The sequence below is a fragment of the Ambystoma mexicanum genome, chromosome 3p (genome assembly GCF_040938575.1).
Source record: "Ambystoma mexicanum isolate Mex_15411 chromosome 3p, UKY_AmexF1_1, whole genome shotgun sequence".
Taxonomy (NCBI): domain Eukaryota; kingdom Metazoa; phylum Chordata; class Amphibia; order Caudata; family Ambystomatidae; genus Ambystoma; species Ambystoma mexicanum.
The window spans coordinates 873,147,616-873,166,889 of NC_090925.1; the positions used below are offsets into that span (position 1 = coordinate 873,147,616).

Below are 19,274 nucleotides of genomic sequence, written 5' to 3' on the forward strand. Positions count from 1 at the left end.
TACTACCATCAATGGCCAGTTTATACCACTACCATAGTGCCTAGCAAGCGCCTTCCCATGTATACACAAACGCCCAAACTGTTGGCATTGCCAATGCTTGTTCAATTAACCGCTGATCATGTTTGATTACATATTGTTAATAGTCGATGGAGAGCCACATTTGGGAAATGTAATGTTTTGCCTCTGGTCAGCCATTATTTTTTTAAAATTGTTTTAAAACATTTTATTTTATTGATTTTGTTTCAGATGAAACCTTTCAATATTGCACAAGTTTCACATTTGTTGCAAAGGTACACTCACGTGTTTAGCAATTATATTTCTAATTAAAAAGAGTATAAAATGGTGCTGGTTACAATTTAAAATTACAAGATTTAAAAAAGGGTAAATTACAATTATACAATCCAATACTGTTCACTTAACTTATTAAGTTAATGAGATGTTAGTGTAGCAAACATTTAGGGCCTCATTACACGGTAGGCGGTAAGGGTTTACCGGTACCGGTATTTTACCGGTACCGGTAAACCCTTACCGCCTTACTACGAGGTGCCTTTGCGGGTTGGGGAATTTAACGCCTGCTTTTTGCAGGCGTTAAAAACCAACCCGCAAAGGGACAAGGGAGCTAATTACGGTACCGCAATTTGCGGTACCATAATTAGCGCCTTCCCCATTCCCATAGAGCCCTATGGGGCAAAAATGGGAATGGGGAAGGGCAATGGGGGAAGGGGGAATTACCGCTCCACTAACCTTGGAATAGGGCGGTAATTCCAATTTCCACCAAGGTGGTGCCGGTATTTTACCGGCATGGACCAAGGTGCTAATAGCACCTTGGTCCACCGCCATCCGTGTAATGAGGCCCTTAGTCTCAGCTGTGTTTACATTCAGTTAAAAACAGAATAAAACATATAAAAAGCATAGAACGCAAGGGCACGATAGAAATGTGCGCTAGAACTTAATATTCCGACTTAATCAAGCGAAAAAGATTCTAACAATTTCATCGTGGCTACGATTACTGAAACTCGTTTGCTGTCGAAGATGAGGTCCCATAAATTGTCATTAGTTAAACCTGTGTATTCCTTAAACAAATGTTGTAGATATAATACCCTAGATGACAGGCGAGCTGGAGAGTCGATTACAATGTCTTAATGTCTCTAACTGTGGCAGCCCAGCAAAAAATCGCCATGTTTTCTGAGCACACGTCGCATTGGGCCTGATTCCAGTAGGCTTCTCGTCGGCCAGAGATTTTTAGTCGAAATTTCAAGAATAAGTTCTGATATTTCCAAGCAGGAAACTTAAGCCAATATAACTCAGGTTGATTAAAACACTTCAATTTAAAATGATCAATCTTAAAGGATTGATATTGTCCACATTGTGGCCAAGTCATTCGCCAATCATGTATCCAGAGTTTGTTCTTGGCTCTAGTTAGATTATTTATCAATAAATCAGCAGAAATGTCAGCAGTTGTCATCATTGTTATTATCTGGTACATCCACAGGGCTTGGCTGTTAAGGAAGACATGTTTAAACCCAAGCCTTAAGTAAGCCTCACGCCCATTTTTTCCTGCCGCGTGCCTGAGAGTCGGGCTCCTTTTGCCTGTGAGCCCCCAAGCCTGTGAGTAGGGCGCCCCTTTTGTTTTATCAAATAAAAGCCAAGGAAGTTGTCACTGAGCTAATCCTGATAGATCTGGTGACTGTTTTAAAAGAGGTTGTGAGTAGGGCTTCCCTCTCAAATCCTAAGTGTGAACTGTTTGTATACTTAGTATGGCTCCATTTAATTTTGCCGTGACCCATTTTTGTTTTCTTTATTTTTGGGGGTTTCCCGCCCCAAGCCCCTCATCATTTTACAATTTTTTCTATTTCTCTTCCCTCAACCCTCTAGCTGCCCCTCCCATAATACATTTCGAGGAGTTTTTTTCGTAAAATCTCACGCGGCAAAACACTGGGCCTCCATACCGGGTCCAAGTACCGGGTTCCTCCAATGAGGACTTACCGGGTCATTCCAACCTTAGGGGACCCGGTAAGTCCTCATTGGAAAAACCCATCCCCATTCCCATTTGAGCCCCCCGTAGGGCTCAATGGGAATGGGGAGGGAGCTAATAACGAGCCTGTTAATAACGGGCCCGTTATTAGCTACCTGGTCCCCGTGCGGGACCCACTGAAGACACCTGGTTTTACCAGGCGTTTTACCAGACGTCCTTACCGGGTCCCGCAAGGGAACCTCGTAATAAGGCGTCCCGTAATGAAGGGTGCCGGTCCCGTACCGGCACCCTTCATTACGGGAGCGCCAGCCTCGTAATGAGGCCCACTGCCGTCAATACGGGTCGGCGAAAGGACGCCATACCACTTAGTATTTATTGCAGTAAATTGTTTGTACCTTGTGTTTTAATAATGGGTTTATTTTATGTCTGTAACTTTTACTTGAAGGCTCAACACTGAATAAAAGTGTGTTGACTGACTGTTATTATCTTCTGTCTCCATTGTCGTAAAAAATCTGAGAGGCTGCAGTGAGGACTTTATTCCTCAGCCCAAGGTAATAGGGCAGGTCTGCAGGATCATTGTTTATATTCATGCCCAGATACTGATATTCATTGACTATCTCAAGAAGTGTCTCATGGAGCAATCATTTAAAAGAGCATTTTTGTTATGTTGTTCTTAGAAGCGTTGGTGAGAATTTTTGAGTAGGTGTTTTGATATAGCATAGACTTCTAGTGCTTTTAGTAGATTCTGGAGTCCTAGGTAGTATTTGCCATCAGAACTAAATCGTCAGCATATAATAAGCATGAGAGTGGACATGAACCAATTTTTGGTGAGTCAGTCAGAAAAGTGTTTGCCAATGTCTGCTATGAAAAAGTTCAATAGGGCTGATGCTAGAATGCAGACTTGCTTCTACCCTATGCTAGTTTGAATGGACAACATAAGTTTGCCATCTTATGAGAGTCGAATGTGCCAGAAGTGTCTGGGTAGAATTGCTTGGTAAGGGCTTGAATGTATGATGTACAGACTGCTTCTTTCATTTTGGGAAAGAGAAGTTCTCTAGGGACGGAATCAAAGGCCTTTTTAAAGTTGACAAAGGCCGTGTAAATTGGTTGGTTCGAAGAGTGGCCTTGAGCTTTAATTGTAGATATGGCGACTAGATTTATTGTGGTTCCCAGTCCACGAACGAAACCTGTTTGAAACCGGTCTGCCAATGCTCTCGACTTTATCCAATGGTTAAAATCTCTGAGGAGCAAACGCACAAATATTTTGCATGGGACATCCAACAATGCAATTGGACGATAGTTAATGGGTATATTTCGATCGTCCTTTATGTATATTGGGATTATAATTGATCTCTTCCATGATGACGGAATTCGCCTTTGACATAATATCTGTGCAAAGATGATGGATAAGATCATGGCCCAAGCTTCCGGATGTTCCTTTACTATGAAGTTGGCAAGGTCATCTGGACCCGGGGAGCTATATTTACTCAGCACAGATATTTGGTAGAGAATATCATCTCTGTCAAAGATGATAGATTCCCCATCGGCCCACACACTCTCTACAATCTCTTCGGCCAGGTGGAGCGCAGCATAGAATTCACTGTAATATTGAGCTCAGACTGTCTCGTGTATTGGATTGATTTAAAGGGAAGATGAGTCTCCTAATTGGCTGCGTTCAACGTTGCCCATATCCGGGCACTATTCTTTGTGGCTGGGGTCACTAACATAAGTTCCCGTCTCGCTGTAATTTAAGGGCCTGATGAGTTTTGACCAATTTTTATATTGCATCTTTAGCTTTTGTATAAGAGGTATTTTAATTGGAGGATCACAATGCTGTGGTGCTTTTATGTCTCTCCTTAGCTGTTTCTTTTTTGAGACTACTAGGGGGTCAAATGTATGTTTATGTTTATAGCACTGTTTATTGCCTAACGATGGCTGCTGCATAAATAAATTAATTACTGCAAAGTAATGACCTTCCGAATCACTTAATTGTGTCTTCAGACCTAATTGTTCAGTTTGAAGTTATGCACTGAAGTCAGCTAAGGATTCATCTGTTCATTTAAACCTATTTCGTCCTTCCGTCAGTGTTAAATGGCCGCTGTAAAGGATTGGAGCTTCCAAATAGAGGAGAGGCCATTCCCAAGTGAGACTAAACACATCATGATCACTTTGTTCCTGTGTAATAACTTAAAACAGTTTAACAATCTGAAACCTATTTATTTGCAGAAACAAGTAATCAATGGTTGAAAACGAATTGCTTTCCCTCCCGATGGACTTAGTGGAAATGTCTCCTAGAAAAGGCACCATTGACCATTTTGAACTGTCTCTCGTGCATGAGTGCAAGCCATTTAACAGCTGTAACAGTTGGTTTCACACAGCCACTAGGAAGGCAATTAATGTTTAAATCACTTCCAAGGATCACTAAAATACTGCTTGGATCATCTGGAATTAAGTCTAGCATATGTTCTATTCCTTGGAGGAACTCTTTTCCCGTAAGGGCTGTGTCGTTCCAATAAAGATTTAACACTGCCAAATTCCTGTTGCCCCTTGTTGTGAGCTTAACCAGTGGCGTGAACATATTTGGTGAAGCCCATGGTTCGAACGTGAGCCCACGGTTAATCTTAATTTCAACTAGCAGCCCTCCTGCTGGACGACCAAATGTGTTTTTCATGGCAGGAAGTAATAGCTGACGCATGTCCAAACTATAGTGGAGGTTCGATAAGTCATGTCTCTTGAAGCATTATAATGTCAGCGTCTCTAAGCATTGCATTGTCAGCCCTTGATAAATGTTTAAAACCTCTGGTATTCCAGCTAATTAATTTGTAGGTCACAAAGGTCAGCGTGGTGAGCTGTTATTTTCTAGGTATTCATTTAGTATTTTGAGTGACTGTCATCAACGGTATATGAGTAGTGTCCCACGGGTCTCTCGGTGTTAAACACATGGGGCCTCATTACGACCCAGGCGGACTTCGCGGTGCTAAATGCACCGCGAAGCATGGCGGAAAGCCGCCGATAGCGCCATGGGGGTTGGCGGATTTACCGCCCCATTCCGACCTCGGCGGAGCGGTAAATCCCCAATCCCCATTCTGCCCTTCCCCATTCCCATTTTTGCCCCATAGGGTATAATGGGAGTGGGGAAGGAGTTAATTACGCCACCGTAAAATACGGTGGCGTAATTAACAACGAGGTCCCGTAGCGCCATGGTTTTCTCCGCCTGGTAAAACCAGGCGGAGAAAACCTCCATGGCGCTAAGGGAACTCGTAGTACGGCGGAGAGGTACGCCATGCACTACGCTGGCGTAATACCCTCTCCGCCAGGGTCCTAATGAGGCCCATGGTGTTGACATGTAATTCTAGGGGAGTTATCAAAATTGGTCTTATCTGCAGGGAATTGATCTCCATTCAATTTATGGTTCGTGCTCAGGCATTTGAATGTGTCATGATTCAAAATGGATTGATCAGTTAACTGATCTTGTTCTAGGAGAAAGCCGAAATGATATAACTGGGACCTAGCCTGCCAGAGTGTATTTAGCACTATGCCTGATTGAATCCACAGTCTAACTTTTCTGAGATCAATGTCGTAATAAATTCAACTTGTGTTATGTCAGAGGATTGTATGTCTTCCAACGCTAAAATATCACTAAACCATTTAGTATACTAGTCTTGTTTGGCACATATTGCTGGTCTGGGCCCCCTCTACATTGCAATGTTAGACTATGACAATAGTTTTGTCTGGGGAAATGTCGTATTGCTGGTAGAGCATCTGAGTTTGCCTTAAATTAGTAGACGGTACTGATCTCAGTGGCTCCTTTTATTTAGGCAATTTAGTTTCCATATGAAACTTATTATTGATTTGCTCACCTCTGAGGTTTCAATTAAAGGTTCTCACCAATGCTTCAATCTCTTGCCTCTTCTGATTCACAGTAAGAACGTTAACTATTTGAGACTGCAATTTAGCATTATGTAAATCATGGAAAACATGATTGTCACTGTCTGAGTTGTGAGTTCCAAATAATTTAGAAGATATAGTAGTTATGCTTGGCACTGTATTTAATGCTGCTGCTTCATGTATTAGCTCATCTAAAGGCTTGTAATCTAAGTCAGAATGGTCAGTTAGCTCAGGTGCCAATTCCTGAGCGGGTGTCCTCTACCTTCTGAGTTTGGAGGGTTTTCTTATTTCGTTTTGTTGCTATTTATTATTTATTTATTCATGGCATTTGTAACAAGGCCAAACCCGGAGGTATCACGGCGTGGGTTACATACAATGTGCTAGGAGGGTAGAACGCTTTGTCGATTTCAGGGGGGTAGTCAATGTCCGTACAAACGTTCTTGAGCCAAATTGAGCAGGCTTTAAGCGCAATTTCTTATTTTTAGACTTTTTAGACATTTTAATATTTGTATTCTTTACAGTAGCCTTTGTGCCTGCACAAATCTCAAAAGCAGGTTTAACAACTGTTAGCAAGACTTCCACCACTTCCTCAATAGAATTTAGTGCACCACTACTCGCAGTTTCACGTGTATCCATGATAATTGATGCATGAACTGTCTCGCTAGCGGTGAGACTAGTTGACTCTTGGTCTAAATGTGGCTGCAGTAGTGCTTTGTTTTCACAGTGACATTCTTTTATCATTTGAATATGAGTCCCAATGACCTCATTCCTGGTTGCAAGATCCATTATTAGGACATGGGTGCGGTGCTGCAGTGAGTAGAGGAATACCTGCTGGTGTTGGTAATACATCTGCAGTGGGGCTGTGTGGTGACGGAGCGGCCTGGTTTGGTTCCGGTGCAGCGAGTGTCTTAGTGGGTGAGGTCTGGAGGCTGTGGGTGGAAGGCTCTGCGTCTGCTGGGGTCGGCGAACAAATGATGACATCAAGGGTCGAGGGACCAATGGCTGGGCCGAAGGCATCATTGTCACATGATGCAGTAGAACTGTCAGAGTGGGAGAACGACATCAACAATGTTCCAAAACCCAGCAAGAGAACCTCGAGAGGAACGGAGGCCGCATAAGAGCGGTTGTTGACCAAAGTCGCAGGCAATGGAGAGCGAGCTGTGACTCAGGTTTCCATGTTGGATGTCGTAGGGCCTGGCACTGTTTGCAAGGTGCCCTCGGAGTCCAAGCACAAGTTGTCTAAATCCTGTGAAGCGGGTGAAGGGCATGATGGAAGCTTGCGAGCAAAGAGGTACTGTGCCATTAAGAAGGGCTGTTAGAGTGACTGTTGGGATTATCGCCATGTGGCCGATGGGGCTGGAGGGTCCCCCGGCAACAATGAGGCACTGGGGCTTTGCCTGAACTGTGGGGCCCTGTTATGCCATCCTGATAATAGTCATCTCATGATACTACTAGAACTGGACCCCGATTTGTTGTGGTTCTTCAAGAGTATATCAGTTCCGTCCAGTGAATGTTAGAGCTGTGGTACACAGTTTACTGTTGTTAGTTGTTTGGATTTAGGTCAGTTGTGATAAAAGGCTTGTCATTATATTGAGTTATTTTTAGTGAGCATGTTGGACGTGGTGGTGATTGCAGTTATTGCATGACGTGGCCTCTAAATCAGGTGAACAAGAGAGGTAGTTAAGCTATGTTTTAATTGGAGTTTGCATTTCCAGTAACCATTTTTTTTTACAGGTGCACCATCTCCTGTTGGTCATAGACCTTTTGATACCAAGTTAAAGTGTGTGCTTTTTTTAGATCCAAGTTTATTACACTTTTGCGTTTTGTGTTTAGAGGTAGTGGTTGATGGGTGGAGTGAGCTGCCTGATATGCATGGCATGTGTGTTTTTGGATGATACGGTGTAAAAGTGGGCACCAAATTTTGGGTTGGCTACCCGTTTTGTTTTGGTGTGTAAGACACCCGGCACACTTGGTGTTGAGTGACCCATGCCAATTGTATGGGTTATACCCATGCTTTGTGGTTTGTGGAGTGCGTATATACTACTGCTTTTCTGCGGGCATGCTAAATTTCGGTCTGGTGTGTAGATGCCCTTTGTGGTTTCGAGGATCAGACATGCAGTTTTACACCTGTGCCTTTGAGGTACGGGCCATTTGAGATTGGGTGCAGTTCACCTGGTTTAGTGCTGTGTTGGTTAGCAGTCACGAACCTTATTTATAGTGGTACAGTGTGTCTTGCTATACCAGCATTGTGTTACCGTGTGCCTATTGTGGTTCTTGTGGGGAGTTATTCCCATGTTACTGATGAGGTCATTGTTGGGATGAGGTGCCTGTTGGGATCAACTGAAGATAGTAGTGGGGTTTGCTTTTGTTGTCCCTCTCTTACTCTGTAGAAAAAGAGAGGGGCATTGCTGGAGTAAGTTGTGGGAGTCTCTCTCTTACTCAGTAGAAAAAGAGAGTGGCATTGCTGGAGTGGATGGTGGGATTCCTGCTCTTGGTGTCCCTCTGTTACTAAGTAGAAAAAGAGCGGGGCATTGTTAGGGTAATTATTCCTCCACTGTGAGAACAGGTTGTGGATATGGGTGGTATTTTTTTGTTCTGTTGTTCATGGAGGCAGAGGTGTGTGACTTGTGCGTATGTCACTCTGTTGTTTCCTTTCTGTGTAGTAAAGGGGGGAGATATGTTTTGATTAGCTTCTTCCCTTGTGGATTGCTGAGTCTGTATGCGTGATGCCATCATAGTTGCATCTGGAATGTTGAGGGAGTGCATCAACTGTGTGTTCTAAGGGTGACAGTCAGAGTTGCCCTGATAGAGACAGAGGGTGCTGGTGGGAGTTCAGCTGATCTTTTACTTGATATGGTCTACCCATGATCCTGGGTTAAGTGTATGTTGCCCGTAAAAGAGACGGCCTAGTAAAAAAGCTATCTGTCTCACATGCAGAGTCTCAGAGTCATCTGTGCCTATTTTCTAGCAAGCTTGTGACACTGCAGGCAGGCCGTTCCCTGCCACCGCTGCCATTTTTGCCACCACCCACAGCAACACTGCAGAGTGTCGACACATTTGGGGTTAACCTACAGATCACACCTGCTCATCGGGGTTGCTGGATGCTCTGGCTATCATTACTTCCACATCAATCTGAGTCTGAGACAATAAGTGCCAGGACTCAGAAATAAGTACCAGGGCTGAGTCCTGGCAAACACCCCCTCAAATTGACCATCTTATTTCGCATTACAATATGGAGCTATCCCTATTCCTACACTTTATGTGCCCAGGAGGAGACGAGCATGACTCACCAGATTTGGGGTAGGTGGAGATCAGCAGGTCATCGGGGCGTGCCTGGAACCGCTCCACCTTGTCAAAGTTGTTAGCAAAGTAATGGACCATAGGTATGCCGTGGATCATCTTCAGCTCCAGCCTTTCGACCAGTGGTTGGCTCGCCATTCTGAGAAGGAGACTGTCACTAGAGGAAAACACGTAACAGCACAAAATAGATGGAATTAAATTTGAAGGCCATTACACAGGCAGGTACATAGAATCTGTGAGCTTTTCAAGGATCCACTAGTCACTCATGCCTACAGTTTCCTGTGCTGCCCCTGGAACTTCAACCAAAAGAAGGTGGTGAAGGACGTGCACAAAATAATCAATATTGATAACACTTCAATAATAACATTGATTAATAAGATAATGCACACTGTTGTGGGTGAATAGGAGAGCACGCTAGGGCGGGAGGGAGTGGGAGGAGGGCGTAAGGGGAGGCACAGGGGAAGGAAAAGGCAGTTACAGTTGGGAGCAATAAAGGGAAGGTTGACCCTACACCTGATTCCTGGAATTTGTGTATGCGTGTTTCATGAGAGCCCAAGGCCTATGCTAGAGGCCAACAACTGCCGACGATGCCACAGCGCCCACGGCATGCCGCAGGACGGGCGAGGCACCGCGGAGGACAAATACTAGAGGCCAACACACACTTGAAACTCAATTGTCAGGTCAGCCTTAAATAATGGGTGTCATTGTTATCAACTGACTGGTACACAATGTACAGGCCTACATAAGACTGATTGGCCCAGCTGAACACCAGACCTTTCACCTGTGCATGACGCATGTCCTTTAGCAGTGGCTTTATTGCTGGGCTATAGTTCCTTTGGCTTCTGCTGAGGCTCCATCTTGCTGGTGAATGACCTGAAGTCATTGCACAATGCCACAACACTTAAATTCCTGTCTTGTGGCATTGTGCAATGACTACAGGCTATTCAACACCCAAGATGGAACCTCAGCAGAAGCCACTACTGGATAATCCTGTATTCATATTTAACAGCCCCCAAAGTGACATCTTTTTCAAGATAGAAAACACTGCATACAAGTTACTTTTTTGAAAAAAGAAACACTCATATTTATTCCAGACAGCACGAAGAAGCATGCCAACTTGAAGGTGGTAGTGTAGGTGGCACAGAGGAAATGGGAGCTTGTCCCGCACCCAAGATTAAATTTGGGGATTTTACAAGGCACATCCAAAAAGGCAACTTCATTCTCTTGAGACTTGGAGATGACCACAGATCAGTTTAGTTCCCAGTATGTGCAGATGAAAGATCACCTACATGGTGCATTCCCATCAATTATATCCAAAGACACCCCCTTTTCCCTTTTCAGTAAACAAATCAGGAGGTGTCTGAAAAACGTAAATGGAAAAATATAAAATGAATTATATGCTCATTGTTAGAAAATGGGTATAGATGTGGCCTAATTGTACAATAGGAAACTCTTGAGCAATGCCACTTTTTTAGGGTGGCAGAGTGATAGGGTGCATCTCACCCTCACACTCATAACAGATGTGTACAAATTTCAACAACCCTTTAATACACAGTACATCAGACAGTCAGGACCATTCTTCAATACAAGCTACCTGTTCCCTGATTGCAGATAAATGTTCCCTGATACCAGATAATTGTTCAAGTAAAAAAAAACACACATTTAACCCTAGAGTGTCCGTCCACCTTTAGACCTGTAGGAAAACGGCACGCAGTTGCAATTAGAGAGGTCAGTATTAAAAGGTACATACATTTACAGATCACTGGGTGCCCGTACAAGGGTGCAAACTAACTGAAACCCTTAATACAGATATGCTGTAAAAGACTCATCGAACACTCCAAATCGACAATAGATGGGTGAATTATTGGATATGGGTTGTATGAACGAAAAAAATTACCTACTGCCGAATTGACCTATTTATTTGGGTCGAATTATTTTTGACCCACTGCGTGGGCCGAGACCCCTCCCCTCGCAACTTCCCCTCCACCTTAACCTATTCCCTTACCCCACCCCACTTCTATTTTTTCATTAAAATGTACCAATTGACCTAACGATTTTGACAAAAAAAATGCAGTCAATTCAAAGTAGGTCAATTTGGCATTAGATCAAATTGGGCAATACCGAACTATAAGAGATGATCATAGAAAAACACAAAAAGGACCTCAACAACGCTCACCAGCAAACCCACAAAATGGAATTGTGTAAAATCATTTCCATGCGAGGGTTTAAAATGACTGCTGAAGAAGCAGAATGATTACATGAATGGATGCACAGCAGCCGTACTGGTAACCTAGTGGAAACATAAGCTACTGCTACACAAATGGACAATACTACACTGTACCCACCTCAACCAATATTTGAAGCCTCTAAAATAAAAACTAAGATAATAACTCCACATTAATGTACAAGCAAGTGTAGCAACACACAACTAGGGTTTGCGGCATCAGCGAATAGCTCCCGTTACTTCAAGACAATATTGTAGTGAAAGCAGAAGTAAGTTCATAACAGAAAATAATCTTTCTCTTAAGAGGAAGCCTATATACCAGAAAGTAGCCATAAGGTGTTATGAGAAACAAATGGTCCAAAACACCAGATAAGCTATTCCTGTGCTAAGCGCAGCAAGGAATATGGTGCAGACACAGAAAGACACTGAGCAATTTCCATACTCCTTTCAGGGCCAGCTCTTGATGGGAAAAGGAAGGCAGATGGAGTTTTCAAAGCAGACTTTGACCTGAATGTGATTTCATTCATGGAAGGAGAATACGAAGTACTATGGTAGCTTCCTAGTATAGATTGGACGGAAAACCAAGTTTTGACATGTAAGATGAAACCTGCAAAATGTATCACAATGTGCACATTTAGATACAGGGAAACGTGCTGTATGTGATACATAAGTCCAGGAAACACCAGGTACCTCAACCTTAGATCAATGTATAAATTCATCCGGAGATGCTGCCTAATTTGTCAAATCAATGGTCTCAAGTAATAATCTTGTTTATCCCTATTAGCGATTGCATGCCAGTCGATTGAACAACTACTTAATGCAATCTAACAAATCCTGTATCTGGAGCGCGTGCATTTTGTATCCTATCGGTAGCATGTGTCACTCTGTGTCAACTGTTTGACTGCCTTATACCAACAATACAATTCAGTATTATGAAGTGTAGCTATATACCCTAAATCTGATAACATGGGTTCCCTTATTTAGAAAAAAGTACCAAATCTTTTGAATAATTGTGTCATGCTATTTTGTAAAATTGAGTGTTTTTTCTGTATTAATTGATCACCTGTTCCACATCTACACAACAGTTTCGTATGATGAAACATGGCTATTTATTGCGATTTGAAATTTGTGCCATTTTTTGTTTGGACCTATGGAAACATGGCTTGTAACCATCACCACGCCCCACCATTTTTAAATGAACTGTATGTGTGATTGCTTAAAACATCTCGGTTACCTCTCTGCACACGCGCCTATATTTGCCAAATAGATCGAACCAACATACATCTCCACGCCAATTTAGACACATTAGTCATTTTCACTTTTATTGCCCTCTTGATCATGAGCTATTCTCTCAGCAATCAATACACACATCTATGCCATCTTACATGTATGAGCAAACACTGATTTAATTTTATTGTGATCTTCTTCTTAAAATAGGATACGCAAGGCAAGCCTCCCTTTTGAGCCCCTTCATGCACCCAGTTCTACTTTCCCATGCGCGACTAGTCAATAAAGCTAGTACTTTTTTCAATTGCTATCCCAGGCGTCTATGCATGCGCCAAGACCGGGACACTGCCAGCAATTCACAAGGCTCTACCAGCCCGCTTGGTAAGTGCTCCCCTTGTATTTTGCTAATATTTATGTCTTTTCCGTTAGCCCACTGACGCACGTTGCATTCCTTTCTAACTACCCTTGCATCAGTTAATACTTTCTAAATCGTTCTACCGTTCCGTTTTTTCAAGACGTGTCCACGAGAAGCCAAGTAACTCTTATGTTCAGTTGCATGGGCACCTATTGCCAGAGGAGCGATCACCTTGTTTCGCTCTAACCAATATAACTAGCATCCTCAGGTTTTATGCTCTAAGATACACTTGCTGACAACACACGTATTTGCCAACACGTGTGGCACTTGGAATTTATTTTTCAACTTGCTTTACCGATCGGTCCCGTTTTTGCAAACGCGTCCACAAGTTGCTTAAAGAAAAAAAATGTCAGTTGCATCTCGCTTACAATAATGAGCGTTTGGATAAGTATTCATCGTCATCACATTGATATTAATATCACAATAAATTTACAATAACTTTCCTGCTTTTTTGCGGTGGCCCACTGTTGAGCCCATTTTTCCGATATCCAGCACATCTGGGCGGTTTTTACTCTGTTAAGCACGTTATATACTACTAATGATTTTGACCTACATAGCATGCTCCACCGCCTCACCGGCCCTGAGATGCATGCCACGCACTAGCACATTTTCACCACGCTAGTATTTTTCCACGACAGATTAGCAAGCACTCTTTCCCTTGCCTTATCCATATGTATCCCGTCTAGGACCCTGCATAGGAGCACCGTCTATATCCCAGTCTGCAGCTTTGCATTGAAAACCACACAAAGCTGAAACCCTGAGCTCTGCTTTTCCTTTAAAACCTGGCACAAGGTAATTCATAATATTGATCCTTATACCCTTAAGAGATCTCAACCTCGGTGTAATATCACCCAGCCTAAACATAAACCCTTTCTCTCTACCGTTGTAGTTTCCCAGAGATTTGGAGAACATTAAACTGTACATGCGACAGCTGACATAAATTCATTCCTTTCCCGAAGAGGCCTTCATGTAATGATAGGTAGTTGTTAACCTTCAGTCTCTTTGTCCACCCCATTTAACAGGAATTTAGGATCACACTTTTTAATTGATTTTTATCCTTCATGTTTTAGACCATATCTACACGTCACTTGACTACAAAACCTTCTTGTGTCCTGAGGAAAGTTCGGAGCACCGTAAAATCATTATCACTCAGTGATTTTGTTACAAATCTGTATCCGAACCAGAAACACACAACGTGTCGACAGTAGAAATGTGCTGCGAATATGTTACAGTACATTTAATAACACTGCATTTGTCACCGACTGTGTATTGAGTTAACATAGTTGAATATTGCAAGACAAAAGTGTTCATTTGCCCCTTTTGTGATTTTACTATGTTTTTCAACTTTAAATAAATTGTGTTTTATCTGTATTCCCCCATTTTGTGAGTGTGATCTATATACCATAAAGTAGCCATAAGGTGTTATGAGAAACAAACTGTCCAACACGTTTTTTTTCCAAAACACCAGATAAGCTATTCCTGTGCTAAGCGCAGCAAGGAATGTGTTGCCGACACAGAAAGACACTGAGCAATTTCCAAACTCCTTTCTGGGTCAGCTCTCGATATGAAAAGGAAGGCAGATGGAGTTTTCAAAGCAGTCTTTGACCTGAACGTGATTTCATTCATGGAAGGAGAATACAAAGTACTATGGTAGCTTCCTAGTACAGATGGGACGGAAAACCAAGCTTTGACATGTAAGATGAAACCTGCAAAATATATTACAATGTGCACATTTAGATACAGGCAAACGTGCTGTATGTGATCCATAAATCCAGGAGTCGCCAGGTACCTAAATCCTGCCATTAATTGTCCAAAAACAGTCCTGAAGAAGACTGTAAATCTTTGCCCGTACCCTATGCAATGCAACCATCACAAGTAACCAGCATGAAGGCCTTTGCCATAATACTCCATAAGTGGTCTCTCTTGTTAAGCAACAAAAGAAGACCACCATCCCACAAGGTGGATTAATCTAACACCTAGAGTCTAGAAAATGGGTATAACAAATCTCTGATCAATGGAAAAGACAACTGAGATGAAATAGCGTAAACAAACAAGTTGTACATGCTTGCCAATAAAGCTCAGAACAGCAACAACGTGCTCACCCATCATCCCACAGCCAGATGGAAGATAAAAGGAATTCTTTTTTTAACTCTCCAAGACAGTCATACCAGAAAGTTCAAAAGATGCCAAGAAGAGCAAGGCGTTGTTAGAAAACAGGCATAAAGCAGATTTGTTTTCTGTCCTAGAATTTTGAAAAAGAAGCGAGAAAATGCAAAGAAGAAGACAGCAAATCTGGCAACAAATACAAAAGAACAAGCTGAACGACAGAGACCATTTTTAAGGTAATTTAAACAAATATTTTTCAAGAAAATAACTCTTTGCATGGCCAGAATATATTTTTCATTTTTTACACTAAAACATTGACCATGATTTTAATCAGCAAGAATTCTGTGCTTAATGATCTTGTGTAAAGAGCACAAACTGGAAGCACAACTATTGCGTAGAAACAGAGAAATCCTCTACGATTCAAAACATATGCTTTCATATCCAAAGTGGATACATTTTTAATTGATGAAAGGAAGAGAAGACACACCAATATTGGTTTCAAACACTATTGACCCTTAAAAATATAATTGTATGGATTAAACTCTGTGTCATACACACACACACACACACACACACACACACACACACACACACACCAGGCATACATTAAGCAAGCAGTGAAAATGTTATAGCTTACATACTGTTCCTGGTTGCAACTGGTGTCCTATAACTTCAGGACAGTACTTCTATACAAACTTGTATATAATGCAGATGCTTCTCTAGGGTTCTTGTGTCTTACCCACAATGTACAATGTCTTTACTAAGCCCCTGTTTGATGATCTGGATGGTCTGGGAGTCACCTACACTAACTATGCGGATGAAACCCAGATCCTCATACCACTTACAGGGGATTATGACAAGGATGTGGGCTTAGTAAACAAAATATATCTTATCATCCAAGCATGGATGGCCGCCCACAGACTTTGCTTGAATGATGACAAAACGGAGCTCCTCATTCTAGGGACTGCCTTCAACCTCCACAAACTTGTTCCAAAATATGCCTCCTTCAACATCGATGGCAATCTTATCAAAGTCACTAAAGAGGTAAAAACCCTTGGTTTTTACCTAGACTTTGCTCTCACCTTTGCCAAACAGGCGAACGCCTTGGCTTCAGCCTCTTCATACACGTGTAAGCTGATCAGAGCAGGCAAGCCATTTCTATCTAAAGACAGCTGTACCATACTTGCTAGACCCCTAATTCTGTCCAAGGTGGACTACTGTAACTCACTTTCCTTGTGCACCAGCAAACATACCATCAATAAGATCCAAATACTACAGAAAAATGCCCTGAGAACGGCACAAGACAAAGCAAGAAGAGAACATACCTCTGAGGCAAGAAGGCAGATCAAATGGCTGTCCATCAGTGACAAAATTCTGCTAAAAACGGCATAATTGACTCACAAATACCTTAACAATGCTGCTCCGCGCGATCTCATGAAGAGAATCAACAGAAGAATTACTAACCGTCCTACTAGGACTGCTAACTCAGGTTGCTTAATAGTACCTAGGTTTAAACTGACCAAACCTGGGGAGATCAGCTTCCCCGTCAAAACAGCACAGTTATGGAACTCTCTCCCCCCCACTTTCAAACTTTTCTCAACTTCAGATCTAATACCATCAAATGGCTCAGAGAAAACGACCACTAACCTATCACTTTGCCCCTCTCTAGCACGCCGCATAGCTGTAGCTATTAGCTCTAACTGTGTGAATATTATTTAGATTAATACTGTACATTTCATAGACTGCCTTAATCTATTGTATGTACATAAACTCTTAGTTCTAATTGTATAAAGTACTTGTGATCGCTTAAATATGTTGAATATTAATATTGTAAATCTAGTATTCATAGACCTCTTGATCTATTGTTTGCATATGCTCGTTGCCAGTTCCCTAGTGGCATCGCACCATGGAGCCATTCTACAACATAGAAACTGGTATCATTGTAAAAGACTGGACACTGCGTTTCACCTTTTATTTTTCATCATTGAAACTGAAGCAATCCATCATTTTAATGAGTTAACATAAGTGCACAAAGACAAGATACTTCTGGAGAACATTGAAAGACTTGATGAATGCGGAAGGTTATGCTGGAAGAATAAACACTGCATTCCACAAATGATGAAGAATATAAACTAAAGAAGACATTTTACACCAGGTATGGAGAATCACACAATCAACAGGGTAATTCATAGAATTTCACACAAAAGTGGCGCACGCGGCTGGCGCACAGTGTCCCCGTGCGATACACTGCGCCAGCCGCGTGCGATAAAATCCATTTCATCGCACAGCGTATTCATGGATTTTAGCCTCCAAAACCGGCCGTGGCGCAGAGTGGCGCAGCGACCCCGCAGCAGCGCCAGTTACGCCCCCAAGAACGCCCTCGCGCAAGGAAAAGCCATAAAAATTCCCAATTCATCGCAAAGGGCTGCGCTAATCCTGGACCAGTTCACAGGGCTGCCAAACAGCAAACGCCAAGCGGGGAACGTGTATTTCAGTGGTTCGCGGGAAGTTTCACACGCGATTGTCCTGGGTACGTGTACATCAGGGGTGCGCGTGAAGTAACACACGCGATTCCATCAGGGCACGTGTATTCCAGGGGTGCGCGGGAAGTATCACACGCAAAATCAGCAGGGTACGTGTATTTCAGGGGTGCGCGGAAAGTATCACACGCGATTCCATCAGGGTACGTGTATTTCAGGGGTGCGCGGGAAGTATCACACGCAATTCCATCAGGGCAAGTGTATTTCAGGGGTGCGCAGGGAGCACTACACGTGAATTGGCCGTGTGGGTCCTCCCAGGTGTTCCCTCTACACCCTCCACGGCCCCTGCAGCCAGCCCACACCACAGAGGACTACCCTGCATCCCTGCACATGTCCCGCAGGCAGCCCATCCACCATGGCCATGCCCCCCAGCCAAGCCACATGTCACCTTGCACTACTGATCAACAACGCATGTCTCCCAGCACCCTCCCCCCCAGCACTGTGGGGCACCTGCCAGCAGGCCCCCACACATGTCCAACTCATGTCCCCCTGAACCCCCACCCCCCAGCACTGTGGGGCACCCTCCACCAGGCCCACACTCATGTCTCCAAGCGCCCCCCCCCAGCATCCAGGGGCACCCTCCACCAGGCCCCCACTCATGTCCAACTCATGTCTCCCAGCACCCCCACCCCCCACCACTGTGGGGCACCCTCCACCAGGCCCCCACTCGTGTCCAACTCATGTCCCCCTGCACCCCCACCCCCCAGCACTGTGGGGCACCCTCCACCAGGCCCCCCCTCATGTCTCCCAGCACCCCTACCCCCCAGCACTGTGGGGCACCCTCCACCAGGCCCCCACACATGTCCAACTCATGTCCCCCTGCACCCCCACCCCCCAGCACTGTGGGGCACCCTCCACCAGGCCCCCACTCATGTCCAACTCATGTCTCCCAGCACCCCCACCCCCCAGCACTGTGGGGCACCCTCCACCAGGTCCCCACTCATGTCTCCCAGCACCCCCACCCCCCAGCACTGTGGGGCACCCTCCACCAGGCCCCCACTCATGTCCAACTCATGTCCCCCTGCACCCCCACCCCCCAGCACTGTGGGGCACCCTCCACCAGGCCCCCACTCATGTCTCCCAGCACCCCCACCCCCCCAGCACTGCGGGGCACCCTCCACCAGGCCCCCACTCATGTCCAACTCATGTCCCCCTACACCCCCACCCCCCAGCACTGTGGGCCACCCTCCACCAGGCCCCCACTCATGTCCCCCTGCACCCCCACCCCCCAGCACTGTGGGGCACCCTCCACCAGGCCCCCACTCATGTCCCCCTGCAGCCCCACCCCCCACCAGTCAGGGGCACCTGCCAGCAGGACCCCACACATGTCCCCCAGCCAACATGTCATCACAATCTAGATCCCTGGGCCTTATGGGCAGCCTCCAAATGCCAAACATCCACCCAAGTATTGCATCCACCCACTTAGAAATGGCAATTACATGATACAACCCCAATGGCAAGTTTGTAAATGAACACATGTCCCTCACATACACACAATGGGTGTCAGTGAATGTCAAAACCCATATCATGATATGCATGAAACCAATGAGATGATACTACACATTGAAGTTTGAAGAAAAAATATGTATTAAAAGCAAC

The 19,274-nt window shown here is 44.1% G+C and overlaps 1 protein-coding gene across 2 annotated transcripts in view; it reads right to left on the minus strand.

Annotated features, from left to right (window-relative positions):
- LOC138581037 (sulfotransferase 1B1-like) overlaps nucleotides 1–19,274 on the minus strand; it is a 257,455-nt gene that overhangs the window by 198,523 nt on the left and 39,658 nt on the right. For both annotated transcript variants that reach the window (XM_069652062.1, XM_069652061.1), the window contains one exon: nucleotides 9,154–9,320. In XM_069652062.1, coding sequence (XP_069508163.1) covers nucleotides 9,154–9,301 — 148 coding nt within the window. In that variant the 5' untranslated portion in view covers nucleotides 9,302–9,320. The remainder of the gene's footprint in view (nucleotides 1–9,153; nucleotides 9,321–19,274) is intronic.